At 42.9% G+C, this 21,918-nt stretch overlaps 2 protein-coding genes across 2 annotated transcripts in view; one reads left to right on the top strand and one right to left on the bottom strand.

The window, feature by feature from the left end:
- The first annotated feature begins 2,134 nt into the window (after window positions 1-2,134).
- Window positions 2,135-11,170, top strand: unc93a (unc-93 homolog A). The gene is made up of 8 exons (XM_080491175.1): window positions 2,135-2,509; window positions 5,608-5,789; window positions 6,249-6,478; window positions 8,121-8,249; window positions 8,331-8,542; window positions 9,106-9,241; window positions 9,323-9,454; window positions 9,582-11,170. Exons 1-8 carry the CDS (start codon window positions 2,420-2,422, stop codon window positions 9,866-9,868), a joined length of 1,398 nt encoding a protein of 465 aa, XP_080347301.1. The 5' UTR covers window positions 2,135-2,419; the 3' UTR covers window positions 9,869-11,170.
- A 4,683-nt stretch (window positions 11,171-15,853) lies between these two features.
- The window catches only part of ncoa1 (nuclear receptor coactivator 1), a 73,697-nt gene continuing 67,632 nt past the window's right edge, over window positions 15,854-21,918 (bottom strand). Inside the window, exon 22 of the mRNA XM_080490182.1 lies at window positions 15,854-20,797. Within this exon, the coding sequence (XP_080346308.1) occupies window positions 20,618-20,797 (180 nt within the window). The 3' untranslated portion in view covers window positions 15,854-20,617. The remainder of the gene's footprint in view (window positions 20,798-21,918) is intronic.

Raw genomic sequence — 21,918 nt, 5'->3', positions numbered from 1 at the left:
GAACATTACATCCATGCTTTTATGTCTTCACAAGAAACTTATAGATTGGCAGGTTGATCAGTATCATCTGGTTTCATAGATAAATAGATTATATGTCACTTGCATAGCAATGAGAATTAATGGAATAAAAATACTTTATCTATCCCTGAGGCAAATTTTCTGTGATGTGGTTACTAATAACACTCCCCACAGGAAGTATAGATAGTGTGAAAAGTACTCAGAACCCTGTGGAACTCCGTCTTTTAGTGATTTGACTGAAAAAAAAACCTCAAATCATTTGTTCAGAAATGGTCACAAAGCTGAATTGGAAAAAATTTTGCCAGGTTAGATATTGACCTTGTTTTTTTTTTTTTTTTTCCCAAAGGTAAAATTACAGTAGAAATCACCATACAAACAAGAAACAAGTTTTCCAACTATTATAATTTTACAGCTGTATTTAAACTAGTTATCATCCCTCTAACCTCTCAAGAGCTCTTGTCTCAACAGGAAGTGTTTGTTAATGTACCTGTTTTTACAGCAGGGTGGAGAAGTTCCAGAAGTCTGTAAAAGTTGATCTGTAATAAAACGGCTGCTGGATAATCCTTCAAGCTGCATCATTTAGTTTATTAGTTCACTCTGTAGATATGAGTACAAAGGTCTATGAGACATTTGGAGTCCTAGTCAGTGTTTATCATATGAATTTCTCACTAAATGTCCTCAGCCCACTGAACAAAAAGTGGTCCAAAACACGTTTAAAAGACGTCATCTCTATACATCCAGAAGACGTCCTCAGAGGGGCCAGAATGAAATTTTTTTATACATCTTTCTTGGACATTGTATTAACATCTTGCCTGGACGTCATATGGACGTCAATGAAAGTACGTTGCAAAAAAACGAGGACAGGTCATCGGTCTGTCACAGGACACATATAGGAGTAATTTAGCATTAGCATTTACAATTACTTGTGTGTTTTAGGAATGTGGGAGGAAACCAGAGAACCCAGAGGAAACCCACGTTCACACCGGCAAACTCCACAAACATCTCTAGCTGGATTTAAACCCACCACCTTCTAACTATGAGATGTGAGCACTAACCATTGCTCCAATGAGACAATTGACAATGACAGTTGACAGTGCTTGAATTCACAAGATGAAAGGTTATCAAAGAGACAAATTTCTCTGTGGAGACATGAAAAGTTCAGTGTCTTGTGACCAAAACAGTAAATGGTCATAACTCAGACATTGTGCATTAAACTTCACATGCGGTCTCCTCTTTCCTGTCATGATCTACTTCCCTCATTATTTTAATGACAAATCAATATTCATACAGGCAGTTGGACTTAACAGACAGCTTGTGACCTTTCAACTGATTCTGTGTAATTTTTATAATGTCCGTAATGGCCTGGTTTGGCCTGGATAAAAAGTCTATTTTCGAAAGGCAGGCGGAGAAATCAGTTTTTTCATTTTACACATATAGGTACGCAAACCAAAATAAATCCAATCAGCTCTCAAAAAGCAGCTACTGCCAGAGTCTAATGAAAGAAAAATTACAGCAAGCTCAGACACCTAAAAACAAACACAACAAAGGGGATTACAGCACCGAATTCCCAAAGTTAACATGTAATCCCTAACAGAGGCGAGCTGTGTCACAAAGCACCACATGCACACACAAACACCAGCCGAGACTGACACGGTCTCTGGCATTTATTGTCTTCCAACCGGCTTCTCAGGACGCCAAGCCAATCCAAGGAAGGCACCCGCGCAGACCAATCTGCTTACCAAAGGACATCGTGGGAGGGGCGTTGACGTAGCCAGCTAATGCGAGGAAGGTACCTGCGCAGATTATTATTATTATAGGAATATAATATAATTGTAAAATCTACGAAAGCATTTATTAACAACAATAATGACAAACAATAATATCAACAACAATAGCAATAGCACCAGTGTCATCAACTACAATAATCCTGCAACATTAAAAGTTCTATAAAAAGCTGTTTGACAGTAACTAAATGCAGCCTGTCGTCTCAGCCGGACTGTGTTGAAGTGTGGAGCTCAGCTGTGACAACAGATTGGCTGAACGTGCAGCGTGGTTTCCGGTTCTGGTCAACCTGTCCCAACAAGTCGCCACACTGTGAAAAATGAAGTCTTTGGCCACTGTAAAAACAACAAACAAATAGAACAACCTGCACGCATCCTGAAGGAAGTACAAGGTGTCGTCTGATTCTGATTCCTGGAAGAGGATCAGCTGGAGTCACAACAATCCAGACACGATAACAGATGATATGTTTAGCACTTGACTGGACTTTGCTCAGAGTTAATCAGTGAAGTTATTTTCCTGCAAACACAGAACTTCACTCACACACACCACAGCTGAGGGTCTCTGACTCGACAGGCGTTTTTTTTTCTTGTTTCTTGTTGGGATAGTTTGACTTGCAGCCATGATCAGCCAAAACTTCAAGAACGTGCTGGTGGTTTCTGTGGCCTTCCTCTTCCTCTTCACAGCGTATGGAGGTCTGCAGAGTCTGCAGGTACGATCACTCACCTCACGTCATTCCAGGAGGTTTACTCTTCGTCACTGAGGAGGAGAATGATGATGGTCAGTTATTGACACTGAAGCGGTCATAAAGTTCCTCTCTCAGAATCCTCTGGGAAATGAAAACTGGACATCTAGTTGTAGTTGTTGACGTCCATCTCTCATACATCGTCAAAACCTTCCTGAAGGAAATTCCTCATCACACTCAGACCAACTTTTCTTCCTCAGGAAGTTAAAATCCTTCGAAGTCTGCAATGAAATGCTGAACCTTTTTTATCAATCTGCTGTGGCAAGTGCGCTACTTTTTGTTGATGTGTGCTGGGGCAACTGCGTGATGGCCAGAGAGAAGAACCGGCAGAAACGGCGCACCAGACAGTGACAAATACAAACACCCCTTTAAATTATTTACTTTTTTCACAACTTCAAAAAAATTGTACGCAGTGAAAAACGGTGAACATCTTTCTTTTCTCTTTGTCTTTCTTAAAAGTCCTCTTAACTACTTTTAGCGGTTTTCCACCGTAGGAGCTCTCTTAGGGCTTAAGATGCTTTGTGAATTAATTTTATCTGAGTAAGGAAATATTCTAAGAAAAATCTTAAATTTCGAGGAAATCTAAGATTTTAATAGTGACATCACTAAGAGCTACTTTTAGCCTCAGGATGCTTTGTAAATACGGGCACTGGACTTTGGCCTGATTGATTTGGGAAACTGCAGGTTGAAATGAGAGGAAATGAGTACAGATAGTCTGGTTTTGATTTATTCTCTGGGCAGAATCTCTCCTTTATGGGAAAGGGATTTTAAAGGTTTTTTTCTGGTACAGAGTAACTTTAAAGAGGCATCAGGTTCCATTAATAACATCAGAATCCCTCCTGTTTGAAAAGTTTTAATCAGAATTCAGTGTTTGGTATTGATAGTAGCCAGTTTATGACCAATTTCATTAAATCAGGTGAAACAAAGTCTGAAGAAAAGCAACTTCAAGGTGAATTTAAAAAGCTTACATTATAGGTCTGCAACTGTTTTAATGAGGTCAAAATTGTCTTTTCAATATGGGTGCAGAAATCACTATCAGGCTTAATCAACATTAAACTATAAAAGTATGAAACATCTCATATAGAGCTTTTCCACCAAAAAGAACCAGGTTCTAGTTCAGTTCTTAATGAGCAGCTCCAAACAGGCAGTTGTGTTTCCATTGTCAGGGAGCCAGTGAGAGCCACGTCATTGCGTCACTCCAAAACATGATACGTCACTGACAATTTAGTGGTGACAGCACTCACACAAGAACCAGGAGATGGACTGCAACAGGGGTTTGGCCTGAACCTCGAATGAAGAACAGAGCTAGAAAACATTGAGTCTCCTCGTCGCTCGTAATATTAACTTGAGGGAATTACTTCTTATCTCCCTCCCCCATATTATTAACTTGAAGGAACGGCTTGTTATAGCCTTCCCGCGGGTTATTTGCTCTATAACAACTCCGGGGCTCCAGGTTCAATGTAGATTTCAGAATGCCGGTTCAGTGTCTCTTCCGCCTTGTAGGTAGCGATAACTCTGCCTCCAGCTGATGACGTAGCGGGGTCAGATCCCGCACAGGCCCCGCCCTGGCCCAGCATCGATGTGGGGTCAGCTTCGCACCAGTTTAGCCCCTGATTGGCCGGGGCTTTGGTGGTGGAAAGACAAAGAACTGGTGCTTAGCCTGGCCTGGCCCAGAACTAGAACCTGGTTCTTTCTGGTGGAAAAGCACGGAAGAGTTTTAGGGCCACTGAAGAAAAAAAAAATAATTCGGAGGCAAAAAAAAAAAAACAACCTTCGTGGCCTCAGAAAAAGTCGAAAATCAAAGTCGAGATTTATTTTTTTCACGGAGAGACGTCTGTCCGTCACTCATTTGCCCGTAGATGTGAATTCACATTAAATCACTTAATTCTGACTATATCGGGTTGCTTACTGCTGATGGACGTGTGATTTTACACAGGATTTCCTTGATTAATAACATTTAAATAAGCAGCCCGGGATCCGTGTCTTTGTTCTTCGTACTCCACGAACTTCCGCGACGGAACAACGCTGCAGGCTGCTCTGTCTCTTCTGGTCCTGATACTGATGAGAACTGACTGTGTTTATGAGAGACATTCTGTCCTGAAGCATCTTTTCATCACTTCATTAAACCTCCTGATGCATTATGAGGAAGCAGTCACACGCTGGCATCTGGATGGACCGACTTTTTTTTCCACCGTGAAAAAAAAAAATCTCGACTTTGATTTTTGACTTTTTCTGAGGTTTTTTGTGTTTTTAGCCTCCAAATTCTTTTTTTTCTTCAGTGGCCCTAAAACTCTTCCGTAGGAAAAGCCCTCTCACACTCAAGCTTATTTTTGAAAGATTTTTTCCTCTGATTGATTGACAAATGGTTTTGCTCAGAGAGAAAGGACAGTGCAATATCTCAACTAACAAAGTGCAGACTGACACGGCAACAAATAGATAGTGTCACATCATTATTTCTTTTAGAGGAAAACATAAATGAATTGCATGTAAAAGCTCTACTTTCAGTCATTGCAATAGTAAGAGTCATAGGGTAAATATATAAAAAAGGGACCAAGATCTGCAAAAAGAAACATTTATCATTCATGAAACATCCACATTAACATTTTAATGAGTAAAAAAGGTTGACGTTATTTGACCTTGAAAATCAGCTTTTTTCTACTTTTACCTACTTGACTGAACGTTGACAAAAATCTTCTTGATGCTGAAAAAGATCAACGTCTGATGTTTAATGGTTGGTTTTTAAGAACTTTTTTTTTATTACAATTGGTCGAAATAAACTGAAAAATGTAAAAAAAGTTTCATTTTTTGTTCATTCCCCTGAAAAAATTACGAGTATAAAGACTAAGGAACAGAAAAAAAGGAACAAGAATAACAAGAAAAAAAGGATCAGAAAAAATAGACATTTTTGCCCTTTCTTTTTTTCCTTTTCTTTTCTGTGTGTTTGTTTTGGTCGTTTTTTTCCATTTCATTTATATTTTCATTGTATTTTATTATTTTCCAAGCTGAATTCCTTGCGATTGCCCTTTGACTCTGACTGGCGGCTTGCGTCTCCTTCCTGTGTGCAGAGCAGCTTGAATGCCGAGGAGGGAATGGGCGTGGTCTCGCTAAGCGTCATCTACGCCTCCATCATTGTGTCGTCCATGTTCCTGCCGCCCGTCATGATCAAGAACCTGGGCTGCAAGTGGACGCTGGTGGTGGGCATGGCCTGCTACGTGTCCTACTCCTTCGGAAACCTTTACCCTGGATGGTAAACAAACCAGAATCTCTTTATACTGCTTCTCTTTCTAGTGAATAACTTCAAAGATCTGGAAAAAAAAAAAGGAACATTTAACCCTGTATTTCCTTTACTTTCTTACATTTACAGGTTTTAAAATGAGTCCCGCTTGATTAAACTTATTTGCATTAAAAGTACAGTATTAAAATATCAGGGGTTCCACTGGTTTGCGGCAGTGGAGAACGAGAGTTTAGAGGTTCAAATCCTACAGACATACCACCGTGTGTCCTTGAGCAAGACCCTTGACTCCCATCAGCTCCTAGAAATGATTGGTCAATGTGGAAAGAAAGGGTTTATTTTCTTTTTCTCTTTCCCTCCCCCTTTTTTCCTTTTTAAAAATAAAATCTGATTAGCTATTTATTAAAAGGGGCCTTGCATATCTTCAGAAAGTACTGTGCGTTTAAGTGTATTTTGTTTGTTCTCATGCTGCAGGTACACCCTGATCCCGACCTCCGTGGTCCTGGGACTCGGCGGCTCACCACTCTGGTCGGCTAAATGCACCTACCTCACCATCTGTGGCAACATGCAGGCGGCCCAGGACGGGAGGAAGGGCTCGGATGTCATCAACCAATACTTCGGCATCTTCTTCTTCATCTTCCAGTCGTCTGCCGTCTGGGGAAACCTCATGTCGTCGCTCATCTTTGGACAGGACACGAATATTGGTGTGTGGGACTCGCATCACACTGCAGATAAATAATCTATAAATACTGATAATACAACAAGTTAGTTAATTCATTGAAAATGAAGTCATGTTCAAAATTTGAGTTAAATAAGTTTTTGCACATAATTCAATAATAGTAATAATGACTATTAATAATAACAATTACCCAAAAAAGTTATAATAAAGCAAGTGTAAGAATCATAATTTAAATCGAATTAAATATTATAAATTATTGCAATAGGTAGTGATTGCAAGCTTTTAGTTTAAATTGATTCAAATTCATTTTAAATATGAGCAATAAAACTAATGTAACCATAATAAATTAAATAAAAATATATATAAATAAGTCCTTCAATATTTTCAACAGTACAAATGTGAAAAACATTCAATAAAAGTGTATTATTCTCATTATTATTGATAAATGGAACATTTAAAAAAGTATTAACAAAAAAATTGCTATGTAAAATAATAAATATTAGAATCATAAATTAAAATAAATCCAATAAAATTACATATTAACATAATACATGTGTGAAATAAAATGTAGGTGAGTGAGTGAAATATTATTGTTTGCTATAAATAGAAACAAACAAAAGCCCTCTTTTTCTTCTTCTGGCACTCAGCGTAGGCGGTCTCTTCTCTCTCCTCTCCTCCCTCGTCTTCCCTTCTTGCTGCTCCTGTCTTGTCTGTCCCGTGTCAGAATCTAACAAAAGCCTCTCGTTACATCACCATCCAAACCAAAAAGGAACCATGGAAATGATCAGCTGGTCTCTCAATGCAATCGACCAAATGTTTATGACTAGACGATCAGGCAAGGGAGAGCCCACATGTCCCGATGGGACATTTGCTGCCGGATACAGGTTGGACTCCTGGGACAGCTGGAGGTCCATGTGTCTGTCCATTCTTTCCATGGAGGACGTGGAAGACCTCCACATAATTGGATTCATGATAACAGGTCTGCTGCTGATTGGAGTTGGTGGTTTCCTGATCTATCACAAAGTGGAGGAGACGCTAACAGCTGCATTGGGACGGCTGCCAATCCTAACTGAGGGACTGTGCAGGGTTAGACCCATGTGATAAACCAAGTCAAGAGTACGCAAGACGCGATTCTTGAACGTTTACGCGGAATGGAAACCAACTTGGAGAAATTCAGAGCTCTAATTTGGAGCAGCATGAAGACCAGAGACTGAAGGACGAGAGAAAGCTGAAGTCGTCCTGACTGAAAACAAATCTGATCTCCATTCAGATTCCCTCAGACGTCCAGACGCCGAAGGCTGGATTGTTTTTCTATTTCTCCTGGAGGTGGATGTTATAACGGAGTTATAACACAACCCCTTTCTCCCCTCCCATGCCCACATGTGCTTGTACCGAAGATAGGTTGTAATCTGTGTTGATGCTTTAAATGTGCTTGAGGTGGTTTTTTTCCTAATTACAAACTGTCCTCCCTCAGAGCACTGTCTGAAATCTTTTTTTCTCCTCTTCTCACCTCTTGTTCTCTCTTTTCCCAAAGCTTCACATGAAATTCCGTTGTTCTTGTACAATGACAATAAAGTTTGATTGATTGATTGATTGATTGATTGATTGATCTGTCTATAGCCAGCGTCTCTGTCAATCTCAACGTGTTTTGTTGACCTTGTGTCTAGCGAACATACCGGCGGAGCAGCTAAAGTCATGCGGCGTGGCGGACTGTGGCCTGAACGTTAATACAGGAAACAGCACCACCGTCAGGCCAGAGCAGGGGCTGGTGTGGACGCTCGTTGGATGCTACATCGGTACGTCTGCCGCTCGCCGCCGTCACTTCTGACACATGACGTGGTCAACGGCGTCCGGCCTCATGTATGGTGGCGTTGCAGGCGTGGGTGTGGTGGCCATGATCATCGTGGCTGTCTTTCTGGACAACATCGACCGCGAGCAGGCGAGTCGCTTCCGCCACGACAAGCAGCCGTTCTGCCAGACGTTCCTCGCCACTTTCAGGCTGCTGCGTGACTGGAGGCTGCTCATGCTCATCCCACTCACCATGTACAGCGGCTTCGAGCAGAGCTTCCTGTCGGGAGAGTACACCAAGGTGAGAACAGCTTCCTGTCGGGACAGTCCACCAAGGTGAGAACAGCTTCCTGTCGGGACAGTCCACCAAGGTGAGAACAGCTTCCTGTTGGGAGAGTACACCAAGGTGAGAACAGCTTCCTGTCGGGACAGTCCACCAAGGTGAGAACAGCTTCCTGTCGGGAGAGTACACCAAGGTGAGAACAGCTTCCTGTCGGGACAGTCCACCAAGGTGAGAACAGCTTCCTGTCGGGACAGTCCACCAAGGTGAGAACAGCTTCCTGTCGGGACAGTCCACCAAGGTGAGAACAGCTTCCTGTCGGGACAGTCCACCAAGGTGAGAACAGCTTCCTGTCGGGAGAGTACACCAAGGTGAGAACAGCTTCCTGTCGGGACAGTCCACCAAGGTGAGAACAGCTTCCTGTCGGGAGAGTACACCAAGGTGAGAACAGCTTCCTGTCGGGACAGTCCACCAAGGTGAGAACAGCTTCCTGTCGGGAGAGTACACCAAGGTGAGAACGGAACAACTTCTTGCCTGGAAGCTGAATGTGAGCAGTTTCTCTGTCTGACTCTTGTTCGGTGCAGAACTACGTGACGTGTGCGTTGGGAATTCATTACGTGGGATTCGTGATGATGTGTTTCGGAGCGACTAACTCTATCTGCTCCTTCCTGTTCGGGAGACTTGCTCAGTTCACCGGCAGAGCCACGCTCTTCTTCTTCGGTAATAACGGCTTTGACATCTCCACCCATGGTCAGAGAGCGAGGAATAACCATGACAGATCGACTGTTTCTGTGTTTTCAGCTGCTTTGGCCAACTTCGCCTGCATCATTGGGCTCTTGTTCTGGAGGCCAGATCCCGACCAGCTCTGGGTCTTCTTTATCTTTCCGGCTCTTTGGGGAATGGCCGACGCCATCTGGCAAACTCAGACAAATGGTAAGAAAATCCCGTCAGACTGAGGTTGGAGTCAACGGTTCTTCTGCACATGCTTAATATTAACTGTTCTGAAAGGAGTTGAATCGTTGTGGTCTGATTGAGGCTTCGCCATCTGTCCGTCCTGCAGCTCTTTATGGCGTCCTGTTCCAGCGGGACAAAGAGGCGGCGTTCGCCAACTACCGGATGTGGGAGTCCCTGGGCTTCGTCATTGCCTTCGCCTACAGCACGTTCCTGTGCCTGGAGTACAAACTCTACATCGTGCTGGCGTTCCTGGTACTGACGCTCGTCACATACCCCGTCGTGGAGTTCTATGAGTACAAACACCCCACACTGCCCATCCAAGAGGCGAGCTACCTGGGATACAAAGACCCTGCGGAGACCAGAGACAATGTTGTTCACCAGACTCACCTGTAGGGAAACCATTTCTTTCTTCTGTTTGTGATGTTAATCAGGCGTCGCCGAGGTTTTCTGGTGTAAATGTAAGATACATTTTTGGAAAAGACGGCCTAAAATTAGTGGACGTGTTGCTCAAAGCCTCTAAAATATGTGTATAATGTCCATCACTACTTAACACCGTCTAATATTGTCCAATTTCATCTTTTCCCGCAAAAATATAGCTAATTACCGGCTCGAGCACACAACTCACAACTGACTTCCTGTTTACTATCACACCCAGTAACGAGCAACGTGATTGGTCAATTTGGTACCATGTGGGTTTATACCATTTGAAAGGCGGCCTCTGATTGGTTCGTAATTCTCTGACTCATTCTGATGCATTCAAACGCTGAAGTAGAGAGGCGGAAAATGTTGAGGAATCAAATCTGCAGAATCCACACAGGTGGGACTAAATCTGTGAACCTACAATCAATCGATTGATGGTATTAATACAAAAATTGAGGAAGTTACTATAAAGTTTCTTCTTCAAAAGTACTTAAGCTCTCTTATGCATAAAAAGTCATTCATTTGTTTAAAAGCTGGCTTTAAAAGTGTTTTGTGAATTTTGTTGGCATGACATCTTTTAATCTAATTCAGGTTGGCTCAGGTGGTGCTGCTTTAGATTTAGACTACTGGTGATCTGATTAACAAACAAAGCTCTTAATGGACAGTGAATGAAGCAAACACAATCAGATCAGATATAAAAGTTTCCCAAATGACAAAGTTTTTATTTAAGGTGGGCCCAGATCACTTTTGAAGCATTTTCGTAGTTTGGCTGCGGTAGATTTATTTTGGCAAACATCTTACCAACACACAAACTTAAAAATAGCGACACTAAAACCGGTTTTAATGAGCTGTTCACACTATTAGGCTTTCAGAATCCGACTTCAATCTTGTGGTTTGGGCTTTCCGTTTCATCTTCTAAACTAGTAATTTGAGCAGATTAAAATCCCCCTGGACTGCGGGGAAATTGGGCATAATTAACACCATCGGGTGCAGAAACAAGACAATTGGTGGACGATGTGTTTGCATTTCAAATGGTGCTTTTATTGCAATGTGTTGCATTCCCACATTCATAGATGTTATAGATTTGTTAGTCAAAGCATCATTTCCTCAAGGTTGGCATCCTCACCTTGGAAAAACATGATAAAAATAAACAAAAATAAAACCCAAAAGCAGAGGGATCCAATGCACGAGGTGTTTGTGTTTTGAGTGTAGTAGAGAAGTGTGTGTGTGTGTGTAAACTTGAGCAGCAACGAACATGAATGAACAAAACCTCCCAAAACTGGTTTTTTTTTTGACTTCCAGTAGATGCAAAATAACGTTTCGGTTTAAAACTGTCCAACAAAAACAATAATAATAATCATTTAAAAAAAAAAATGAGAAGAAAAAAGAAAAAGAAAGAAGGAACAGAGTTTTGTTTGTCTGTGAGCCTGCAGGGGGCGATCTCGCTCACTCCTGCAGGGACTGGACCCGGCCTGAGACTGATTGTCTACAACATTCTCAAAGAAAAGGTAGATTTCTTAATATAAACGGTTACACACCTGAACAAGAGAGAGAGAGAGAGAGAGAGAGAGAGAGAGAGAGAGAGAGAGAGAGAGAGAGAGAGAATATAACATGCATAAAGTTCTCCCAGATGAACATTGTCACTCATATTGTCTTGTAATAGCTGCGCCGATGCCTCTTTAAAAACAAACTTTACATGAGTGTAATATACAAAACTGGACAAAAATGAATAAAATGGATCATATATATTTCTATTTATATATCTATTTATATTAATTTGCACAAGGGAGGAAGTGGAACCTTGGTCTTTTCTTTCTTATTTTCATCCAGAGAAACATTACTACCGCCGTTAAAAGCAAAGTGGGAGTGACAACAAGCCTTCTTTTTTCACGTTAACGTGTCTGAGCGATCCAAAAACCTGCTAAAGTCCCAATAAGGCAGTGCTAACACGGGATGCTAGGCTAGCAGTTCTACATACACATAAACCTGAATGAAGCACCTGTTTTCTCTGCAAACGTGGAATTACATTGTGAACATCGTCAAATCTTAGCGGGATTCAGTTAGCATCGCGCCATGACACGACTACAATTGTAACGAGGTGCGGAAAGGATGCAACATGAGCTAAAAACATAAAACCCAATGTGTTGTAATCTAAAGCTAGCATGTATGGCTATGCTAACATGGATTAAAGTGAACATCTACTTGTGTCATTTAAAACTAGCGTGTAGCATTACGCTAACACTGCCAGAATCCACGATGGATGGAAAAGCTAAGAAGCGTAAACTAACATGAGCTTGGATGACTCTGCTAACAAAGCTAATTCCCATGTTGGATCAAAACAATAAGAAGCACAGTGACACGTCGTTATCTAATGCTAGCATGTACAATTACGCTAACACAAAGTTAATCTTCATGTTTGATAACAACGGTAAGAATTGTGGCTACATCGGTCATAATTCAATGCATCATCATTGATGCGCATCGCTATGCTAATGAAGCTCGTATCTAAATCGAATTAAAAATATGAGAAAGGACTGCCGCTACGTCTTGTGATTCACGATATCCTCCACAGCTAATGTAAAATGAAGCAGGCGCCCAAAAACAACAATTGTGGCTTAAGTTTGTTAAAATTGAATGCTAGAGTGCATAGCTATGCTAACATTAGCCAGCATCTGTGACTAAATGTCAACAAAAAGATAAACAACCGCAACAAATGTTATCATTTACTGAACATAACGTAAACAGCTGCTCCGCCAATACAAAGCAAGCGTCCATCTTGGATCAAAAAGCATCACGGCTACCCGTCTGGGTAGGGTTAGGGGTAGGGGTAGGGGTAGGGGTAGGGTTAGGGGTAGGGGTAGGGGTAGGGGTAGGGTTTCATGCTCGCTTGAACAGCTATGCTAGTATGGCACATGTTGAACTGAAAAGTGAAAGAAGTCAATAATCCGGCAACGCGTGTTTGCATTTAAATGCTAAAGAAAAGCAAGTGATCTTTTTGGATGGAAAGACGAATATCGTGGCTACGCGTCTTCGTTTGATGCTAATGTGACCATGTTGGATTAAAGACGAGAATCTTGTTGTGGCGAGTTAACGCGACATGTAGAGCTACACTAACAGAAGCTAGATTACTGACAGAAGTGATGATGAGGAGGAGGGGGAGGAATGTTCTGAGAGTTCGAGCTGGACAAGGTTTTTGTGTAACAGTACATCTACAGAGGAGGAACAGAAGGAGGAAGAGGAAGAAGAGGAGGAACAACAGAAGGAGGAAGAGGAAGAAGAGGAGGAACAACAGAAGGAGGAAGAGGAATAGGTCACCTGAAGAAGATTAGCATAGTTGTCGTACTGAGGATCGTTGTCGTAACGACCCAGGTAAAAGACACGTAGAGAGAATTTCACATTACAAACAACAAAATTGCGAGAACAATTATGTTGTTCGCTCGTGGAGTTTCAAATTAAAAAACTTTTTTGTTCATTTTTTTTACATTCATGGGCTCGTTTCTTAATCTGATCTCCGAATGTCTGATTCTCCGATGGCCCTTTCCACTCCGAGTAAATCCGATGTTTTTATATATAAAGTGCGAAATTAGATTGTATTTGCAAATTCCTGGAATAATCTGATTAAACTTCTACCTGTAAAAAAGTTTTTATACAGTAAACTTTTTTTTCTCAGTTTTTACAAATATGAAAAAAGGATTTGTTTTGTTAAAAAAAAGAAAAACGCACCCTGCTTCGCATGGTTAGAATATCATTAAGCAGCGAAGAAGCTGCACAAAGTATATTTATATTTATTTACACGAGGCACCGAAAAGTTTGGTAGAAAGTATCCAGGCGATGGAGGAAAAGAAGTTCTTTGAGTGTAAAAACAGAGAGGAGATGACTCCGGACACACTAACTACACACATCTTGAAATGAACAACTTGTATGTGTCGCTCCAGTGTTACATCGTCGTTACGTTACGTGAGGAAATGCTTGTTTTCAATAAGGTGCATAGCAAACGGTTGCAATATTTTTTTTTGTTTTTGATTTTTATTTACTTCCTGTAAACGAGTGATAGCACTTTGGGCTTTAAAGACCTCATTGGCGCAAAAAAAAAGAAAAAAAAAAGAAGACAATTTTAATTGGTTTAAGTCGGGTTAGACAAACGCGTAGAAAGTAAAAAAAACAAAACAACTTGAGACGGGGAAGAAGGTTAGCGTGAAGCAAGACATTTACACAAAAACAACTTGAGACTGAAGTTTCTCTGACGGACGGACAAACATAGAAAGACAAGTTAACCAGAAAGACATGGGGACGGCTTGAAACGGTGAAAAACACAAAAATACCACGGAGGAAAGGCAGCGCCACCATGTGGTCGGAAAGGTTGAACAAAATACAAGTGGTGACTTCTCACGAGAGACGGAACTTTGGGACAAATCTCTGTACGTTCGTGCGATTTAAAAGACACGTGAATGCAAAAAGTGAAGAACATGTTGGCGTGTACGCTACAAAGTCAACAAGAAAATCTTCTGAAATAAGGATCTTTTCTAACTGACGTTTTGGGACAAAGTTTTGCAGATTCTGCAAATTTAAAGGGAAAACAAGTCTGTAGAAAACGATGGACAGGGCGAAGACAATATTTGACAGAGCGCGAGCGTGCATGGTAGCACAGCATCATTTTAGCGAGCTAACTTTGGGACAAATCGCTGTCCGTTAGAACGACTTTCAGGAAAAGTGCGTAGAGATAGAAAAGAAAAGCGAGCACAGAAACACGAAAAAGACAAGGATTTTTTTTAAAGTGAGACTTCTTTGAATTAGTCGATGGCTTGTGAAACATTTCAGAAACAAAACGAGAATGAAGAAAGTGCTGACGTCCAACAATTTTGAGAACTTTGGGAGAAATCGCTGTTGAGTTGGGAAATGACTTCTCTTGGAAGGCAGAAATAAATTTGTTTGGGAAAGTGCTTGCATGCAAATGGGAAACTTAACCATTAGGTAGGTGGGAACTTCTCAAAACTAACTCCACTTTGGGATGACTGCAGCAGATTTGGCAAATTTAAAAGAAACGGGTTCGTAGAGAGGCCGGAAAGAAATGCTAGCATCCAAACAGAAAACTGGTCCTTCACAAGGAAAGAGCTTCAGAACGTTCACAGGAGATGAGGATGTGCTAAAATGAACAGAGAACCTTTGTGGAAACTTCCCGAGGCTAACTGGGACAGATTGGAGCAATTTAAAGGTCCAATCAGTTTGTCTGAAGACGAAACAAAAAATCTGATGAAATGGCGTGAAAGCGCTAGCATCCACTCCACGAGATGCAACAAAAAGTAGTTCAAAATGGCGGCTACATTTGCGTCCCCTCCAGCGCCTCTGAGGTTTCGTATACAAGATCTATCAAACATTTTCAAATGTTGGTCGTTTCCTGCAGCGGACGAGCGCTCAGAGACAAACGAGATGCTACATCAGCTCGCTAACCGCTCAAAAGAAAGAACAAACTACTAAAAGCTAAAAAACCAAGGCTCCACTTCAACCTTTTCAACAGAGAAAATTAAATATTATGGCCTTTTGTTTTTAAATCAGTATTTTTTGTGGTTTTCTTTAAATTAACCCGTAAAACAGCCAGTCCGCACTGCGTCTCCTCTCTCTCAATCACATCACATTCAGCAGTCGCTTAGAAAAACAAACTAACAAAAACCATTCTCTGGCATAGTTTGACATGTGAGCACAGCCACGGGGGGGGGGGGGGGGGGGGGGGGGTCTGTGCAGGTGAGGGGGCGGGGCTACAGAGAATCACACACTGACATCTTCTGCTTTTCCCATGTTGGAGAACACCAGATATACAGTATGAATCACTTACACACAGACACTCACCAATACTCATTTACATCAGAAGGGTAAACCCTAACCCTATACATCAGAAAAAAACTTTGAAAATTCAAAATACAAAACAAACAAACAAACAAACATGGCGGAGGCAAGTAGTTATTCACCACAAAGTCGGAGCACTACTTTTCTTTTGATTTCGAACAAATACATATTCACATTTCTCTGTTATATACATTATGTTAACACCGTGAAACACATATTTATATATATATAGAGATATTTATAAAAAAACAAAAACCAACCCAACCTGGTACCTGTTAGCTGTCGTGAGCGAAGGAGGGATTTTTCCATCTGTTGCATAAAAAGCAAATGTTACACTGGATGTATTTGGCATGTGGTGGTCGTCTTCTCGCTGCTCCTGCACACAACAAACAGGTTTTCCTGTTGGAATGAGACTAACGACGCAGAGGAGGCCGGGCGGAGGACGCAAAGAAACATCCGGAAAACAAAGATCACAAAAATACTACATTCATCCACTTTGTGCCGCGCCTGCGTCTCAGGATCCAACAGAAGAATAAAAGCTTTCAGGAAGTGAGGCGCTAGCTAGCTCCGGAGGCGCTCGCTAGCTCCGGAGGCGCTCGCTAGCTCCGGAGGCGCTCGCTAGCTCCGGAGGCGCTCGCTAGCTCCGGAGGCGCTAACGCTAGCTTGTTTTGTGCAACGTTTCTCGACATTAAAGGTGCAGAATGAAACATTCAGGGAAAGACGGTTTTGTCCTTCAGGTGGCAGCAGAGAGTCGCTGCGGTTTGAATAGAACACACTAACTTCACATAAACACAAGTGGACGACTGTTTTATTAGATCAGCATATTCAGAGTATTAATGTTTGTCCAACAATTTAAGTTCATAAAGAAAACTTAAAAGTTACTTTAAAAAATGTTATTCCCCCTTTTTTGTTCTAATTGTTCACATGTTCATTATTTGGGTTATTTCCATGCCTGTTGTCAAAATTTGATCAAATCTTTGAAATTTTAAATGAGAAATGTTTGATTTAATCAAAACATCTTTCAACATTTTGCATGAGAACAAAATTAAAAATAAATCTTTAAGTTTAGTCTGTATTCAACAAAAATGTCTAATTCTAGTTTTCTACATTGTTTTGTTTTCAAATGAACCCAGAATATTTAGAACATTTATTTTGATGTGTTGTCAGAAAACATTCTCACTTTGGCAAAATGTACCTTTATTCTCAATTTCTTTAAAACATGTTTAAATTTAGAACATTTAACTTACACTTCAAAAACTTTACTTTCTCACAATCGTTTCATTCAATGCTTAAAATATTACCTTTAATCAGGATATTACATTTTTTTCTGATATTTTTCACATTTTCTTTGGTATTCTTTGTAAGTTCTGACTTTTATTCAGACAAAATAAACTTGCAGCTGTTTAAAATCTGCTGAACTGTCACAAATAATTGTTGAATGAATTCCAAAGAAGCAAATTATCAACACGTTTCTCAGAGAACTGAATCGAAGATGACTTTGACCCTGTTGGAGGATTTAAGGACGGTTCTGTGCGACTTGACGTCACAGTGGGATGTTGAAGCAGTAGAATGGTTCTGCTTGGTTCTGGTGAAGCCACGTTAGCCCAATGGGAGCAGACGAGCACAAAGTGGTTCGGGACTTGAACATCTGGAGGAGTTGGAATGTGGACGTCACGCACTCCTAATTGTTCGGCAGAGACTCGGTACTGAAGGACGCCGGCCGGGCGGCGGGTAGCTAGTTGAGACTCCACGGGACCTGATGAAGAGGGGTGCGATCGAATGGGACACGAAAGGACCGTTTCCCTGATCGAATCTGTCCCGTGTGAAAAAACGTGAGAAATCAAGGAGTTTCAGTTGCTCCCGTGGAGCCAAGGAACAATCCAGAACATATACGTCAATGTTTTGGGATAATTTAGTAAAGATTATGGAGGACTATGGTTCCAGAGGGGGCGCCGGAGGAGTCGTGTAAAGAGAATCAGAGTTTGGAGAAAAGCACTGCTTAAGGTTACACCGTGCGATTTTCAGCAGTCACAGGCGAAAGATGACAATCACGAGAGAATCGTGGCGATATCTTTGGTCTCACTTCTAAATCAGTGGTGAGACCGGCTCAAGGACAGCCGTTGTCATAGCGACCAAAGACAAGCTGTGAGAACCTTTTGACAGTGTCAGGAATTCGGGATGGTCGTGACTGCTGCCGTGGCCTGTGTCGACTAGCTCAGGCCCTGTCCACACGGGGGCACTGTTTCATGTAACCACATTGTTTTTGTCCGATCAGCCACACCCCGCCGTTTCATGTAACCATCTTTTTTGCCCAATCATCGACACGACGCAGCGTTTTTGGATCCTGAAAACGTTTTTTTCTTTCTTTCTTTAAACGGGTTGCAGAGTGGAGGAATATGAACACGCTGCCTCTGCTTTGGCGTGTGGATGGACAAGACACACATTCGCTGAAACCTCTCGACCTTTAACCCTGCGACCCTCGCTGTGATGTCACTGAACAACAACATGGCGAACTACCTGCTCCAGGTGGAGCAGCAGGAGCTGCTGATGCTCGTTGCTTAAATAAGGTGACATGTTGGATTTGTTGATTGATCCGTTTTTTCATGCTCGTGTTTCCTCTCTGGGTTTGATGTATTTCTGTGGCAGAGTTAAAGCGCCACCTATAGGCCTGGCATACATACTCCATTTTTCAGTAACATTTCTCAGATTACTGCATCCCCACCATCAAGAAGTAGAACCTTTACGAGTATTGGCCATAATATTCACAACATTGTGTTTTTAACTCCTCGAAGAAATGACGCTTACCAGTAAAGGAAATCTTTGTTTGTCGGGTTATTTCTTTGACTCAACAGAACTTCCCACATATAAACGTGACACAAGCTGGGTTTACATGGATCCCAATGAAATCCTGATTTGTCCAATCCGATTGAAGCTACAAGCTTTGTGTTTACGATTGGACTTGACTTGCTTTACGCCATGTTTCACTGTCACGCGAAGATTGATCCACTGACCCAATCGGATAAAAATTCTTTCGGCCCATCAATCTGATTTAATCTAATAAGTCTCCAAGTAAGGAGGAGGCTCGATCTCTTCCTGTAACCATGGTAATCCTGCAACCATAAAGTGTTTTTTATCTCAAGACGTGGAACCTTTTAAAGAAGACTTCCCAACAAATAAATCGAATTTCCGCCATTTGTGTGTCGTTAATGAGGAAGCTCCTCCCACCTGAGGTTATTTCATATCTTTGTGTCGTCGCCGTCGGTGTGTCGCAGCTTTCTTTAACGGCATGTTTCTCCTCTTTCTTTTACAAATATATTGGTTACAAACACATTACTGTTTGCAGTTTTCTGAAATTATTGTACATATATAAGATAAAAAAAGAGGAGAAAGCAAGGAAAGATGGCTCCCGAGCTCCCGGGTTAGCACAGGAGATAATAAAGCAAACAAACCCCCAAGTTCAATCATCAAAACAGAAAGTTTGTGGACACAAGAAAGACAAGTAAAATCAAGCTTTTCCTCATTTGTTCCTTTTTCGTTAAATCGTTGGCTTAAAAAGTATGGTATATAAGATTTCAATAGCGTTGGTTGGATCGTATCTTCAGTGACTCACTGCACCATCTGGTGGGGAGGACTGGCATTACAGGACTAAACTCTTTAAGACTGAAAATGTTACATATTGTACCTTTATATTGTCTTTTTGTTCACATTTTGGAGAGCTGGAATCGTTTTCCTCCTTTTACCGTCTGCCGAAAACCTGTTTGTTTTTTGTTTTTTTTAAAAAAGAGGTAAATCTACAAGAATAATAATCAATAAACCAAACCTGACTTGAATCACATATCTATATCACATCTTTTTTTTTTTAAACCTCAGAGGAAAAGCATTTTACAAGAGAAGAGTGAGTGTTTTGTCCTTCTGTACTGTACAATACTACTGCCTGCATGTAGGTAAACAATACTGATAGGCTGAGAAAGAGAGAGAGACAGACAGAGACAGAGAGAGAGCGAGCGAGAGAGAGAACAAGAGAGACAGAGAGAAAAAAGAAAGAGAGAACCCGAGGGGGGGGTTCTGTATTCACAGCTGCTGAGGTGGTGGTTGTGGGGTGGGGGGTTAAAATGTGATGGACAGTTAAATAAGAACAGTCTCTTTTTAGACTTTGAGGGAATAAAATCAAACCTTGACACGTTAGTCCCCCCAAAAGATAGAAAGAAACTGAGCAGCATCCCGTCTGTCTCCCATCCATCCATCAATCGGTCCGTTCTGGCTGTCTATGAAGATGATGATGATGAAGATGATGAAGGTGAGAGCAGAAGAATTTAAACAAAATAGAATAAGATGTCGAAGAAGAAGCAGGCACTGCAGCCGATAGAGAGACCAGATGAGATCAGATCCAGCTGACCCTGAGCTTCTGTCCCACAATGCAACATTCCCACATCGCTGAGAGACTGGACAACTAAAAATAATTACAAAAATAAGAATAAAAAAATGAAACATCCAGAGATGCTGCAGCTGCTGCGACGCCCCCGATGAACTGAAACGTCCCATGGCGAGAACACTGAACAAAACAACTAAAGAAAAAGGAGGCCGGCCCTGATTCGACAGTGAAGACAACTTGGCAAATCTATAATGTCGCTATTTTCTTTCTTTCTTCTGTTTTCTTTCTTGGGTCAGGAAGCAGGAAGTAGGACACCGAGGAATGAGCAGCAAGACAACACTGCCTTCAATAGGCTGAGGCAGACAGACAGGTTGTCAGACAGATTAGACAGGCAGGTCTGAACACACTCCGCACTTCTTAGAGTACCACCGGACCCGGACCCCCTCCAACCCGCCAGAGGAGGAGGAGGAGGAGGAGAGCATGAGTGTGGAAGAGGATTGGGGGGGGAGTCACTCGGTGAGCAGCTGCTGGAGGAGGCTCTTCTGCTGGGCCTGGTTGCTCGGGGGGCCCTGGGGGCCAGGGCCCTTCTGGGAGGTGGCGGCCTCGAGGGACGCCTGGTTCAGGTACGAATCACTGCCCACTAGGTTCACCGTGCACTGGACGTCCGCAAACACCTGGACCTGCTGCACCTGCGGGACAGAGTGGGAGGTGGTTCAAAGTAGGGAGGCGGGCTCAGAGCGGGAGGTGGGCTCAGATTAGGGAGGCGGGCTCAGATTAGGGAGGTGGGCTCAGAGCGGGGAGGTGGGCTCAGATTAGGGAGGCGTGCTCAGAGCTGGGAGGCGTGCTCAGATTAGGGAGGTGGGCTCAGAGCGGGAGGCGGGCTCAGAGCGGGAGGCGTGCTCAGATTAGGGAGGTGGGCTCAGAGTGGGAGGCGGGCTCAGATTAGGGAGGCGTGCTCAGAGCTGGGAGGCATGCTCAGATTAGGGAGGTGGGCTCAGATTAGGGAGGTGGGCTCAGAGCGGGAGGCGTGCTTAGATTAGGGAGGTGGGCTCAGAGCGGGGAGGTGGGCTCAGATTAGGGAGGCGTGCTCAGATTAGGGAGGCGGGCTCAGATTAGGGAGGCGTGCTCAGATTAGGGAGGCGGGCTCAGATTAGGGAGGTGGGCTCAGAGCGGGGAGGTGGGCTCAGATTAGGGAGGCGTGCTCAGATTAGGGAGGTGGGCTCAGAGCGGGAGGCGGGCTCAGATTAGGGAGGTGGGCTCAGAGCGGGAGGCGGGCTCAGATTAGGGAGGCGTGCTCAGAGCTGGGAGGCGTGCTCAGATTAGGCAGGTGGGCTCAGAGCGGGAGGCGTGCTCAGATTAGGGAGGTGGGCTCAGAGCGGGAGGCGTGCTCAGATTAGGGAGGCGGGCTCAGAGCGGGAGGCGTGCTCAGATTAGGGAGGTGGACTCAGATTAGGGAGGTGGACTCAGAGCGGGAGGCGTGCTCAGATTAGGGAGGCGGGCTCAGAGCGGGAGGCGTGCTCAGATTAGGGAGGTGGGCTCAAAGCGGGAGGCGTGCTCAGATTAGGGAGGCGGGCTCAGAGCGGGAGGCGTGCTCAGATTAGGGAGGTGGGATCAGAGCTGGGAGGCGTGCTCAGATTAGGGAGGTGGGCTCAGAGTGGGAGGCGGGCTCAGATTAGGGAGGTGGGATCAGAGCTGGGAGGCGTGCTCAGATTAGGGAGGTGGGCTCAGATTAGGGAGGTGGGCTCAGAGCGGGAGGCGTGCTCAGATTAGGGAGGCGGGCTCAGAGCGGGAGGCGTACTCAGATTAGGGA

Source organism: Lipophrys pholis (genome assembly GCF_963383615.2).
Source record: "Lipophrys pholis genome assembly, chromosome: 21".
Classification (NCBI taxonomy): domain Eukaryota; kingdom Metazoa; phylum Chordata; class Actinopteri; order Blenniiformes; family Blenniidae; genus Lipophrys; species Lipophrys pholis.
The sequence above is the reverse complement of the archived record's forward strand: the minus strand, read 5'-3'. Positions and strand labels throughout refer to the sequence as shown.

Coding starts and splice junctions, on each gene's coding strand:
- unc93a (XM_080491175.1), top strand. CDS start 2,420: ATGATCAGCCAAAACTTCAAGAACGTGCTGGTGGTTTCTGTGGCCTTC. Junction 8,250..8,330: donor GCTCGTTGGATGCTACATCG/GTACGTCTGCCG, acceptor GTGGCGTTGCAG/GCGTGGGTGTGGTGGCCATG. Junction 9,455..9,581: donor CTGGCAAACTCAGACAAATG/GTAAGAAAATCC, acceptor TCCGTCCTGCAG/CTCTTTATGGCGTCCTGTTC.